The 13,521-nt window shown below is 41.2% G+C and overlaps 1 protein-coding gene across 1 annotated transcript in view; it reads right to left on the bottom strand.

The window, feature by feature from the left end:
* The window catches only part of JARID2 (jumonji and AT-rich interaction domain containing 2), a 117,376-nt gene that overhangs the window by 46,682 nt on the left and 57,173 nt on the right, over positions 1 to 13,521 (bottom strand). Inside the window, 2 exon segments of the mRNA XM_010708321.3 lie at positions 175 to 351; positions 13,054 to 13,223. Coding sequence (XP_010706623.1) covers positions 175 to 328 — 154 coding nt within the window. The 5' untranslated portion in view covers positions 329 to 351; positions 13,054 to 13,223.

The following is a 13,521-nucleotide window of genomic DNA, read 5'->3' as shown; positions in this document are numbered from 1 at the left end:
AAAAAAAAAAACAGGTTAAAACAGAAGACTCTAGCACTGCATCTCATTTCATTTTCCTATTATGTCCATGTGAAAAATCACTCAGGTCCAGAAGGATGGACAAGGATTAAGCATATGCAGTTCTTAAGTTTCTTTACTATGCGGCACAGGAGAACAGCACTATTAAGGACTTACCTTGCCCATTTGGAACTTGTTTATGCGTCTTTCCTTTCCTGGGGGTTGACTGGCATGATGATGAAGCATTGTTTGTGGCTGTTTTTGTGTCCTCTGTCTCCTCCTCTTCCTCTTCTTCATCCTCGTCATCCTGAGAGCTTCCAAAATATACCATGTTGCTGGGCAGGGCTGGAGAACCTGATCATTAGAAATAAATGGCTCATTAGCATCACTGCATTCACTTACTGAACCATGCTGATCATACTGTACTTGAGTGCCGTGCACAGCAAGATACAGGGACCCAGAGATGGAATGTCACAGTAGCACATGACTAACTGGAGTCTTTTTTTATTTATTTGCTTCTACCAGCAGAATATATACGTGCTTGAAAAGCAGGTTTCCCCCCCTTCAAAAAAGCACATTCTATTCATACTTCAGACAAGCAGTCTTGCTACAAGTCCTAACTAATAGGTGTATTCAGAAAAGGACTAATGTGCATGCTCAATTTCAAGTGCAGGTTTAAGTGCCTTACTGAAGTCTTAATGTGTGAAGTAGAAGTTTACTGCCCTTCCAAACAGAAGAAAAAAGGAGCATTTACAAACCAACCTGCACCCCAGCAACATTTTTAGGTTCTTAGTATGATAAAATATTAGCATTTAAACATTACAGTCCTTTGCAGTCCTCTACTATTGTGCACAATGCTTTACGATATTCTGGTCCTGTCTTACACAAAGAGAAAAACTGACACAATGAGAAGTTTGAATTTGCCTTGCAAGTCCCTAGCAAAGGACAGAAAACAGGGAAGGTCTCTTGATTTCCACTGTGCTCCTCATGAGGATCTTGTCTCTCACCTCTCTACTTCACACGTTTCCCCTAACACACCTTGTTTTTGCAAAATAAGACACACCACTCAATTCAATGAGAAATAAGCGAGGACCCACAAGTCTAACAATGATACAGGATGGTAATTTAAATCTACCTTGTGCACAAAATTTATTCCATGCATGTTGTGCAAGCGTACAGGCTTCCCAGGATTGCACTAGGAGACATGATGTGACTTATAACACTCTATTTTAAAATGCATAAAGACCATCAACAACCAACAGATACTTTCCTTTATCCCAGATGTCAGGGAGCACTTCCAGGAAGGGCAGGCATCCTAGGAGCCTCCTACTTACTCATAGAAAGACTTTTTTTTTTTGAATTGAGAATGGGAAGAAATAGAAAATCTATAGAAGTGTAGAATGAGGACTTCAAATTCCCTTGTAACTAAAGACAAAGGAAAAAGACAGCTGGGTACAGACTAACACAAGGTAGTGACTATTTGCCTGATGCATCCTTAGCAAACACTTTTGGCTTAAAGCTCTTTCAAACAGCAATTCTGTGTTTTGTTTGGTTTCAAATGGTTGGTGTTGCCACTGCCAACAGCTAATGAAATTGACCCACTGGAACATCTGCTTCAAATAAATAAGAGGAAAGACCGAAGGAAGGAGGGAACAGGCAGAGCTGCAGAGGGACATACAGTGGCTATTTCAAGGGGAGCATGGGATCACATCTGGCATTCACAGAAATGGGGCACTGCTATCCTCAAAGCAGAGCTAATAGCAGTAAAGCCACATGGATATTCACACATGTGAAGACCTCTGCTCTCAACCTCTATGGTACACTCTATAGGATTGAGCTTTAGTCTCAGCAGCAACCAACTAAAGGACTACAAACCAGTCGCACTGGGGCGGTGTTGCCTGAAAAATAAATTGTCCTTCTTCCATGTAAGTAGCCAGGTCTGTGGTATAGATTCAGAAGTTACCAGCTTTGCAAGCTCGTGTTGTTTATCACCTGTAATCAGGATCCAGTGTCTGACACTGCCAGTGCAGTGAGACATCAACAAGCAACAGCAATAAAAGTTCCTGTGAGCATCTCTCAAAATTAGGTTCAAACACAGACTGAAATCTATTATAATTAGATATATAAATACTTCCAGAAATTGCATCCTCCTGAGACGCTTCAATGGGAGACACTGTCTATTCCATTGTCTTTCCTAAGACTTCCCTGAGCCTTTTTGGTCAGCTGCTTTCAACAGCTACCAGTAAAAAAAAAAATTATCATCTGCAACACAAATGTTTTGTTACAACAGCCATCTTCATTCTTCTTCTTTTATTTCGTTTTGGGAAGGTGGAGAATAAAGTCCAGTACTACGTGATTCTGCTTAGAAAGATCTAACCCAACCCATGTAGGAGATAGAAACTTTACCTAGCTCCTGGTATTCAATTGTTGCAATCTCAGCACATACCTCTTCAGCTAGAACGATATTTTTTAATTCTTTCCAATCAGGACCTATGAACAACAATGGCTAAACTGCATTCCTTGGACAGCTGGGACTGTTTGGAGAGTACATTTGCAGAGAAATTAGACTTGCAACGTCCAATAACACCAGAGAGTCCTGCTAGTCTTCATTTTACTGATCTAAGCACTCTGCAATATGAGACCTCAGAAAAGCTGCTGTTCACTCCAGGTCACCTCCTCCCCTCCTCCTCCCCCAGGCTCTTCCTACACATTTATTAAAGTTGACTTGCTGAACAGAAAAGAAAGGAAAAAGAAAAAAGAAAAAGAAAACACTATACTCAGGCATTTGTGTTCTATTTGAGCATCATTATGGATGGAAGACACTGCAAAAATCTAAAAGCTTTAAGCTTTCTTGCGTGCTTTTTATATTGAAACTATTTTTATCACCACATAGCTAGGTGACCGCTCACGTTTCTTATTAAAAAAATATTCCTGTCCTATCTATCCCACTTCCTCTCTGAGATAGCACAGGGATGTGCACTGGTTGCCACCTCTGCAGGGAATGCCTGCCATTGTTCAAAGTGGCTAACTTGTATAAACAACAGTAGGTAGCACTATTGTAGCCATGGAGGTCTACAACCACTGGAGATCTGGCAAATGCACTCAGAAGTCCTTTTTTTAAAAATCTCCACCAGCTGGTCTAATAAAACATATGACCCTTCCTTGTAAATTTTGCCTGTCTTCACCTGTAGTTAAGAACAGTGTTTGTCCTGCACACAGACTTGAGAAGAGACAAACTTCTCAAGAAGCCATCTCCTCCAGAACCAAAGCACAATTCTCAAAGCCTGCATGGGGCAATCTAAAGAGCAACATTAGAACTTAATTGATAACAAAGAGCAAAAAAGAGGAGTGCTGTGGATATTTACACCCAGGATTTGGCGCACGTCAGGTCTTGGAACTCTAAATATGCAACGCCTACTTCCTCACTTTCTATCCCCAAGAAAACAGCAGAACATCTGCAGAAGAGTTATGAAAGCCTGCAGCTGCACTGAATTTTACAAGTCTCCTTCTGTGCTGGGAGTCTCCAGTTTGTGCAGGCAGCTGCTACCACAAGAAGTGCAACGGATGAAAGTGGAGAGCCAGGAGCCAACACTTCAGCACCTGGGGAAAGTGAGGAACCCTCAGCCTCACTCAGATCAACAGGTGTCTGGAAAATGGGATAAACCTGATGGTCATCTAGAAAACAAAGATCTAGAAAATAAGTTGAGAAGAAATTTCCTCCAAGGAACCGCTGAGACATTTTTCTTGGCATCAAAATTGGTCTCGGAGAGCATGTACCCCATCTGGCTCTTGTTCTTAACTCCTGTGCCACTACCTTGGCTGGTCAGAGCAATTTTTTTTATGGGGCCATGTGGTGAATCAGACCAGGGAACCAATTCAGATTAAAATCCCAGGCTAAGGAAATGAAAGTCCATTAATAAATACTGTAACGGCAAAGAAATGTTAAAAGTTCTCAAGATTTGGAAAATTTCTATGCACACTTTTTCTTATTGAACGTGTAGCTTAATATATCACTTTGTTATTAAACAAAATATGAAACACAGTATGTTTCCAATCTCCTGTAGGAGCTGTATGTTTTACATTTTGTCTTGATGATGTCTAGGCACATGGTCTCTAACTGCACTTTTTTGCAAGACACTTGATCTGTTTTGCATCCCTATTTGCCTACAAGCACATGCCGTCACCAAAGAACTGGCTGAAGCTATTACAGTGTGATTGGTGGGAAAAAGAAAACATGGCAGAAAAATTAAGCCAAAAGAAAGGGCATGGAGCAGCAGAGCAGAATAAGAGTGGGGCACAGATGCTAAGAGAGGATCAGAGAATCACAGAATGGCTTGGGTTGGAAGGGACCCCAAGGATCATCAAGTTCCAATCCCCCTGCCACAGGCAAGGCCACCAACTTCCAGATCCAGTAATAGGCCAGGTTGCCTAGGGCTCAATCCAACTTGGCCTTGAGCACCTCCAGGGACAGAGCATTCACAACCTCTCTGGGCAGCCTGTTCCAGCACCTCACCACCCTCTCTGTGAAGAACTTCCCCAACTTTCAACCCAAACCTTCCTTCCTTGAGCTTAAAACCATTCCCCCTTATCCTGTCACTATCTACTTGAGTAAAAAGTTAATTCCCCTTTTTATAATCTCCTTTTAAGTACTGGAGAGGTAAGCTACCAGGTGACACAGGATGCTGAAGCAATGGGAACAGGAAAATGCTGGGAGAAGGACTGAAATTAAATAGCAACAACTACAGTAAAGCAGGAAGTACACCATTTATTGATCAGCAGTAGCTATCGGACACTGCCGTCCACCCACTGCCTGATCTGGACATGTGCCACCCACCTTTCCTTGGTTAACAAACGAGGCAGTGTTATCTCACAGCCAAGTACAAAAGCACTACCGCCGAGGCCAGGAGGGCCAAGCCACCAAAGCTGGCTCTGCAAGACTAACAAATTGCCATCGGACTGCAAGCCATGCAAAAAGCTCAGCCAGCAAACAAATCGCCTGTCTCTCAACATGCCAGAGCAGGATTCACCCCTAGTGTGGTGGGATACCACTGTGTGTGAGAAATGTAGAGAAAATCAGCCATGGTGATTTTTCTTTTTTAAATTCACTCATCAGGGTTACAATACAATAACTATGAGTTATTATTAAATAATAAAAAAAAAGGGAGGATATTCAGTTATTTAAAAAAATGAGTTTTGAAGTATTGTTGGCAACTATTTCTGCATGTATCTGCAGTTTCATTATTGAAATTCTCTCCAGTATTTTTCTCTCCCCTCCTATTGTGTGCGAGCAACACAAAGAAAACCTAACCATATAGGAAAAACAATTACTGCAACTATACACAAAATGTTGCCTAATGGATATGAAAGGTTGACAAATGTATTGTGTCCTCTGCTACAACAGTTTGATTCTTGTACAAAAATAAGTACAAAGCAAAATACAGATTTTTAAGTCACAGTGCTGCTTTTAGAAGCCTTCTGGGAAAGGTGCTACTATCTGCACGTGCAAAATGCAAGCCTGCTACTAACAGCAGGCACGACTGATGCTTACACAACCTGCATGTGCAGATGCATTGAACTCAGCAACAATTGCCTGATTAACGGAATAAACTATTCTCTTTTTCAAACACTTTATTTGACTAATGAGGTCTCTTCTTTTTTTTTCTTTTTTTTAATTTGACAAATGTGTAATTTGTCCTCCTAAATTACTTTATGTTTTGTTTCTTGTTAAATTACATCAACTTTTGTCTTGGACTAGCAAAACATACTAAAAACTCCAGATCTGGAACTGAAGACTGGAATCAGAAGTATGGAAAGTGCACACGCTTTGCCAAAAGCACTATTTCATTACTCTTCAGAATTAGCTGGCAGCTTTTCTGCAATATTTACTGAAGTACAAACCAAATGTTTTCATCTGGACAAGATTCAAACCGTGGTATGTTACAACCACAACAAAAATCCTCTCAATCCAAGAGCCTTCTCTACAATTTGGGCTGTGGTTTCTGTAAAATTCGGGGAGGATTCTTCTCCCTGAATTATTTACACCAGCTCTCTCTCCAACTCTTCCATTTTTTCTCCTAGCAATTAAACGCAACCCAGATGTGCTTTGGAAAACTCTTACAGCAATTCAAGCCATCCGAATGATTTAAGCACAAGGCAGGTTAAGGTATGAGGGACTAAAGCCTGCCCTGACAAACATGGTGCATGCCAAGCTCCACAGGCCGTGACCAGAGGTTTGGCTTTTCCCTCTGACACACAGCCCCATTTGGGCTGTTCACAGGTGGAAAAACCTTGCCTCCCAAACGCTCCGATGTTCTGCCATCTCAGTGCTTCAAATTTAGGGCCTGATTCTCATTTATTATACATCCTACTTATTACATTTTGACAGGACAGCGTAAAGACCCCGAAGTGCGAATAAATGTAATTTATGCCCACGCTTTATGGCCATTTTACAGAGCGAGGCTTAAAGAGAATGAACTACATAAACTCTATAGTAAAGAGCAATTGTATCTCACTTATCTCACTCCACCTGCAGGAACAGCCCCAGAGGGAGCTCTGCCGTGCCTGAACAAGAGGGAGGAAAAGGCCATCTCAACCACAGAAACAAAACTGAGCTCGTAAACAAACAATTCAGAGCGTGTCTGCCACGCCGCTGCACAAATCACAGAATGCTTAGTGTTATGGCCAATGTAATGGCCACTGTGATGACATAAAGCCCATTTTCTTCCTGGTCTGTTCTTCAGAGCAGTAGAGCTAAACTCAAAATCAAAAGAAAATGGTTCCTTTCTTAGGGAAATACAATAAGGGGAGGGGAACACGTGAATTTTCAGGAGAAAAATAGAAGGTTCACTTTCCAAAGTTAACAAAACACACACCAGAGTGACAGGCTACTGAATAATAAAAAACAAGTAGAGTGCTTCTCACATCTACAATTCATATCTGACAACTTCAAAGCAGAACACGACAATCTCAAAGCAATATACCTCCACGCATCTGGCTGGCTCTGGAGGCAAATCTAAAAAACAATTCTTGCCACAAACACTTGAACCCCTGACTTTACGAACCTCTCCACCACAAACAAGACATGTCTGTACATTCCCAATCACTGTGTTGACATTCCAAAAAGAACTGCCAGGCTATTTTTCAATCCCTAGAGATCCTCAGCCTCATCACTTGCACAAAACTCACCTCTTGGGGAGCACTGAACCTTCCCACAGGGTCGCAGCTTGCCGAACCATGTGCACACACTGCTGGTGGGAAGGAAGGGCAGGAATCCCCTTTGCCAAAATTCATGAGTTTACCCACCTGGCTATGAATTGTGGGCCCTTAGGATTTGAAGCGTGGTTTCTGCAACCACAGAACTCAGGTTTTACATCGGTACCTTATTCATAATCAACATCCAGCTCCACCAATACCTGTACACAGAGTTAAACGTTATCCTCCTTTTACAGAAGAGCTAAGCAGCTTGCCTGGAGACTCAGAGGAGCCTCTGGCAAACACAAAGACCAAACCACAAGATTAGTCTCCCATTTCAACAAGCTAATTTCATCCTGTGGCTTTTTGCAGGGGTAAATACTGGAATCATTAACATCAGAAAGGGGTCTCAAACCAGGAGGAGCCAGAGAAGGCACTGATTGAGCTGTAGCACATGCAGGCTGCTCCACTGTGCCTCCAGTAACCCTTCCAGCTCCTTAACCTCTCTGGTCAGCCAAGGTGTATTATCACTGCAGCACAGCTGGAGGGACAGCCTTGCAGTGGTACTCCCACCCTAGCAAAGAGAAGCCTCTGTGTACTTTCTGCTTTACACAGAGCACCCTCTCCATGCCTGCCCTGATTAAATTCCTCTGGTCTTAAATCACTATGGGAGCAACACACTCCATAAGCAGACTAAACGGTTGCATGTTTGATGCATCTTTCATCCCACACACAGAAAGGATCTTTCATGTTTCAATGCCACCCCAACCTTAAAATAGAACTTCAAAATAGTGAGATTACAGACACCAAATGCAATCTTGTTTTTATTAAATGGTTTGTGCAATGAGGACTCTACACACCAGAGCTTATGCTTGCATTTTCAGTGCAACCTAAAATTTCAGTCTCAAGCGCCATATGATTTAACAACTCAAAACCTGTAAAATGTCTTCCTCCAGCATTTAAAGCCAATCATCCTAAGCCTTTATGTTATACTATTACTTTGGAATTACAAAAACTAGCCTAGACTGCAAAGCCTTTAAAACCTTACATTTTTGGACAGTGTCAGCATTTCACTGCATTGCTTTCATCCCAATCAAGTGCCTGTGCTGTTTACTGTGCTTATCCCAACCCGATGAGCACGACTACATGGTTGTAATGTGCTGCCTCTGAATGTTGATGCTTCAAATAATGGCTACTGATGCTGCAATCTTTGACTCTCAAGGACACCAAGGATGTATTTCGGAAACTTTCCTCTACCCAATCCTTGAGCAAACATGCAGGCCTGTCATGCTTGCATTTGCCTTGCATCCACACATTATCCAATCTATTTCTGGAAGGGTACCTAAAAAAGCCCCAGAGGCTGCTCAATGAAGGCAATGCATGAAAACAAGACAGGAGAGACAATATTGGATATATGATCCCTAAGCTTACCTCCTAAGCAAGGTGGTTAAAAAAAAAAAAAGAGAAAGACAAGGTCTCCAAGAACAAACTGCAATAGGACTGCATCAATGAGATTAAAAAGTTTCTGGTTTCTGAAGTTTGGACAAGCATGCTGTTAGTAAAGTTTTCTATTTTGGTTTTGCCCAATAATAATAAATCATTATGTTGTTAAATCATTGCAGTGCTCAAGGAACAGTCACATGTTTCTCAGTTAAAATAGTCTGAAAACTCGATTTGTGAGATCTCAATTAAATTATCCTTATTTAGGAATCCCTGAAATTCTCTAGCATGTAGGTCTCCCAGAGGCCTGACTTAATTAGAAAATTGATCATGGGAAAACTTTTTAAAATGTAGGCTCCTAATCATAGCCTTTCTGTTATCACCTTTTGCCAAAGATCCATTTCTCAGGGGGACATCCTTCTCTTTCCCTTTTTAGCTCTGTATTACTCAAATTGCAATATTTTAAAACTGTAAATGACTATGGAGAATAAAGGCAACTTAAATGCACTGTAAAGGAAGCTATTAAGAAAAGTTTGATCAGAAGCAACAAAAAAAAAAAACAAACGTAAAAGTGAATGCTGTTGTGTGTCAGCAGATGACACGCCGGTATCTACACACACTGCTGAAAGATACTAATTAAGCCTTTGGCAAAGGGCATACAGGCTCCTTCAAATAAGCTATTTAAAGATAAGAACACTGCAGACAAACACTTCAGAGATATCTGCGCTATTCCCTTCCTTCTTGTGCTGGAAATTCTAGGTCACAATTAAAAAATAAATGAAAATGAAAAAGGAGGAAGGCTTTAAAATCATTCAGAGAAGATGGGGCTTGCCAAATCTGGTCAGCTGGACGTATTCCTGGATGCACAGATACTCATCAGCTGGTACAGCTTTTCATTTTACCCTGCTTACCTTACAAGAAGTAATTAGCACATTGCATTGTCAAATCGAGGGTTCAAAAAACAAACTCTAATTAAAAATATGTTTAAAGCCCCTAGTATTCTTGATAATGAAATCAAGCAGGTCATCTTGGCTAAATTACCTCCCTTTGAAATTACAGAATGCTTTAAATAAATAAATACATACATAAATAGAAGTGCCGTGGAGCATTAGATTTTCTGGCACATAGTTGAAACCCAGTTAAATGGGATTCTTCTTCCTAAATACTGTAGCTTGCACACATAAAAGGCCACGTTTCCAAACCGTGGCATGAAAGTCCTGCTCCACTGTGCATAGAATTCAGTTGCTGCTGCCTGAATTAAACCCCACAAAGTACTGAAGAGTGAACTCCTAGTTGTGGCTGTGAATTTTACACTTCTCTGTTTAAAAATGGAAAATGAAAGTACAACCTGATGCGGTGCCACAAATTTCCACCATGCTGTGACACTGCTGCTGGGTGTGGTGGTATAAGTTGAGATATGTAACCACAGAGCTGTTTCCCCACTGGTCCTGCTGAACGCTCTCCCACCGGAGCAATGCTTTGGCCACGAACATATTGACTATGATGATGAGGAATAGGACCTCAGAGTCCTGATTTTAAAAAATATACATATTCACACAAATATGAAGATTCACTATCTGGCATCGTACCACTACTACACTTATTACAAAACAGTTTCCAAGGATCTGAACTTGCATCTTATCACCATGAATTCATGCGTGATGTGGCACACTTTCATGTGCCTCTGTCTCACTTCACGCAAATGCCTAGTGCCAGGGCTGCACAGAAGTCAGAATAACCACGTGGCCTGTGGCAACACAAGGAATTCCGAACTCCTCAGCATTTCAATAAAAACATAGCACGTAGGTTGAAAAACAAAGCAATCCCTTTTGAAAAAAGCACAAGCTTTTCTGATGCGAAGTCTAAGCAAGATGTTCTTTCTCTCTCCAAGTTCACCAGGTACCACTGGAAGAGCACCACCAAAACAAGCTGGCCAGTGTCCTTGGAGGCTACTTGCTTGTCCCTTTCGGAACTGCATGTACCATTGGGCTGCTGCATGAACTCCCCACAGGCATATGAAGAATCAGCTTCCATTGGCTTTATTACAACAGGGACATCAAGAGTGCCCACCACTGTCTGCAGAATTACAAGCAGCCAGCACTGCCTCAAGAGACACAACAGTTCAGAAACAGAAGCTAACACCAATCTCAACCACCACACTCCCTGTCCCTCCATGTCACAGCCTTTGCTTCTCCAGAGAAACGCATTCTGGTACCACATGTCTAAGACTTCTCCCCATCTTCTACTAGCTCTTCACAGGCTTTGTACGATGGGGGATGGAGCTACACTGTGAGTGCTGAAACGCAAGGCTGACAGACCCTCTGTCTGGTTTTCTTCAGCCTCTTTAACCAGATGAAGAACATGCCATGTGTGGCACTCCTGGTGCTGATTTTCTCTCCTGGTTTTTAACATAATTATAATTGGGATCTGAGCGACTGAATGCCTGTGTTGTCTGAAATATACAAGTACTTCTGCTTACTGAAGAAATTAGAATGAATTGCAAGTCCTTAATTGACAGTACAAAACATCAATTATTCTACAGATGAATAACAAAGAAGAAAATTACAGGTGCAAGAGCTAAACAGCCACTGATTAAAATAATAAAAAAAAAAAAAACACCTTCTGAATGAAGCACTGAAATAGGACAAAAGTACCCATGCTTTGTGTTTCCACTGTAAGAGCAGAACACTAAGAGACAGTAGGAAATGAAAACAGAGATAAGTCACATCCCCACTTAGGCTGCCTTTTTATAAGTGCAAGTGCCTTCAAAGCTATAAATAACACATGCTTAGTTAGCAAGCAGTGGAAACAAGCGTGTGAATGCAGCCATGTGTGCTCATACACATACACACCCTTCTGAATTTTCCCACCAACAACTGTGGCAGTTGGCCCAGATCACAGCAGTGACATGCTGCCAACAGACCGATCAACCTCACAGCAGACTAAATTAGAAATACATTTCCACAGATTAAATTTCAGAGGACTGTGATGCTACTTTAAACTCCGTTAAATTCTGCTCCTTGCAATCCTTTAAACAAACACTAAAGCAAGATAACAACCCTTTCCACCCATACCCTTTACCAGAAGTCCCAACAGGAACGAGGCTACATTTTAGACCAAAGTCTAAATAAGTTACTACTCTAAAGATGTTACAACTCTAATACCTCAATACCTCACTGAACAAAACAAAAAAACAAAACAAAACAAAAAAACAAAAAAAAATAATAGAAGGAAGAAAGAAAAAGAAATCCATTCTGCATTACAGCAAGACAGCCTTGGCAAAAAGAAAAAGCTACAGGTGGTGTTGACCAGTGCTGTTAACAGGCACAACACAGACCTTAGAAGTAGAAACAGTAGCTTAAACACAAGTGGGAACAACTAGCTTTGAAGGATTCAATCCCTTAGGGAAGACTTTTGCAGACAAGCTCGATCTGTAATAAACGCTTTTTGCTTTCACAACAAAATAACAGCAAGAGGTATCACGCCAGCATTTCAAGGACAGAGCAGCAACTAGCTATAGGGGACGGAGGGCATCTGCCAAAACAGAAACACACCACAAGATCCAGCGTAACAGTTAAGGTTTAAATGAAAGACACTGTCTTCAGGACATGACTTGGGGCACAGGAGCAAGAAGAGTCCCAACAAAAACCACCACCAGGGTAAGTTGTCCTTTTTTAGCTTACCCTTTTAGCCATACCTCATGCAAGGGTCCCCAACTCTGCCATGCAAGCTTGAAGACATACACCAGTAATGGCACTATATAGCTCCAGCTAGGCCTAGGCAACTGCTATGAAATAAGCTAAGAAAGTGAGATATCTCTCAGTACAACTTCAGATACCTTGTCTTCACTAAGTTTGCACAGTGGAACAGTTAGCATGCTTTAATTATTACCATGGTAACAATCCAGCTTTTAGGGCAGTTATGATTAAGAACAATGGCAATACTTCCATCCTCCATCAGATGAAAAGCATCACCCAGATTGAACAGCAAAGACAGCAAATTGGCAGAAAAACAGAATTTCCAACCAGATTTCTCACACTGCAGGAATAATTACTTGGTAAAGTTAAGTACTTCTTCAGTTTACAGTCAAATGAGAGTGGGTAAGAGAGCTAGAGGAAAATCCATTCAAGGTAACAGAGTGCTAAAAAATTAAAAGAATTTCCTTTTGCACTGTTACCAGCCTTGTTTTCTGGTCTTTACAACCATGAACTTGAATGCTCCTTCTCCAGATACACTCAAATTGCAGGAGCTGAAATGCACATATATATATATATATATATATATATAAAAATATAATATAATATATAAAATATAATATATGTATAGCACAACACCAGGACGTTTGTATAGCTGCTATGCAGCACGTGGTGCTGCTGCTTATTCTTTGAATGAGATTGTACCCCCAGGCTGCTGCAAGAGTCCTACCTCGAAGACAGAGGAAAGTAAGAAAATCTTCTGTCTTGGGCTTCCTTTTGGAGAGGTCAGAAATCTGAGTGGCGGGAGGGGGTAACAACGGTTCCACTATCTTTATTGGAGTTGTGCTGGGACTGTTTGGCTGGGACTGAGCAAACTTCCTTTGTGCTTGCAGCCTTGGCCTGTGGAAACAAGAGCGCATCAGAAGCACGTTAGACAGAACCTGCAGGAGAGACATCAGAGCACCAAAATCAGTTTAAATAAAGAGAGACAGAATCCATCTCCTACAAACAGTATACATAACTGTGGATTGTGGTTTTCAGAAAACCAGAAAGGCAACATCTTGATTATAAAATCTGTGAGTACTATTTCATATGTTCAAAATATTTTCTTGCACATCATACACTTACAGTTCATTATTCGCTTATTTGGAAATTAATTAAATCTGTATTCTGCATCAGGAAAGTGACTTTTTTTTTT

This window comes from Meleagris gallopavo, chromosome 3 (genome assembly GCF_000146605.3).
Source record: "Meleagris gallopavo isolate NT-WF06-2002-E0010 breed Aviagen turkey brand Nicholas breeding stock chromosome 3, Turkey_5.1, whole genome shotgun sequence".
Classification (NCBI taxonomy): domain Eukaryota; kingdom Metazoa; phylum Chordata; class Aves; order Galliformes; family Phasianidae; genus Meleagris; species Meleagris gallopavo.
Note: the sequence above shows the minus strand (reverse complement) of the source record. Positions and strands in the feature narration are given on the sequence as shown.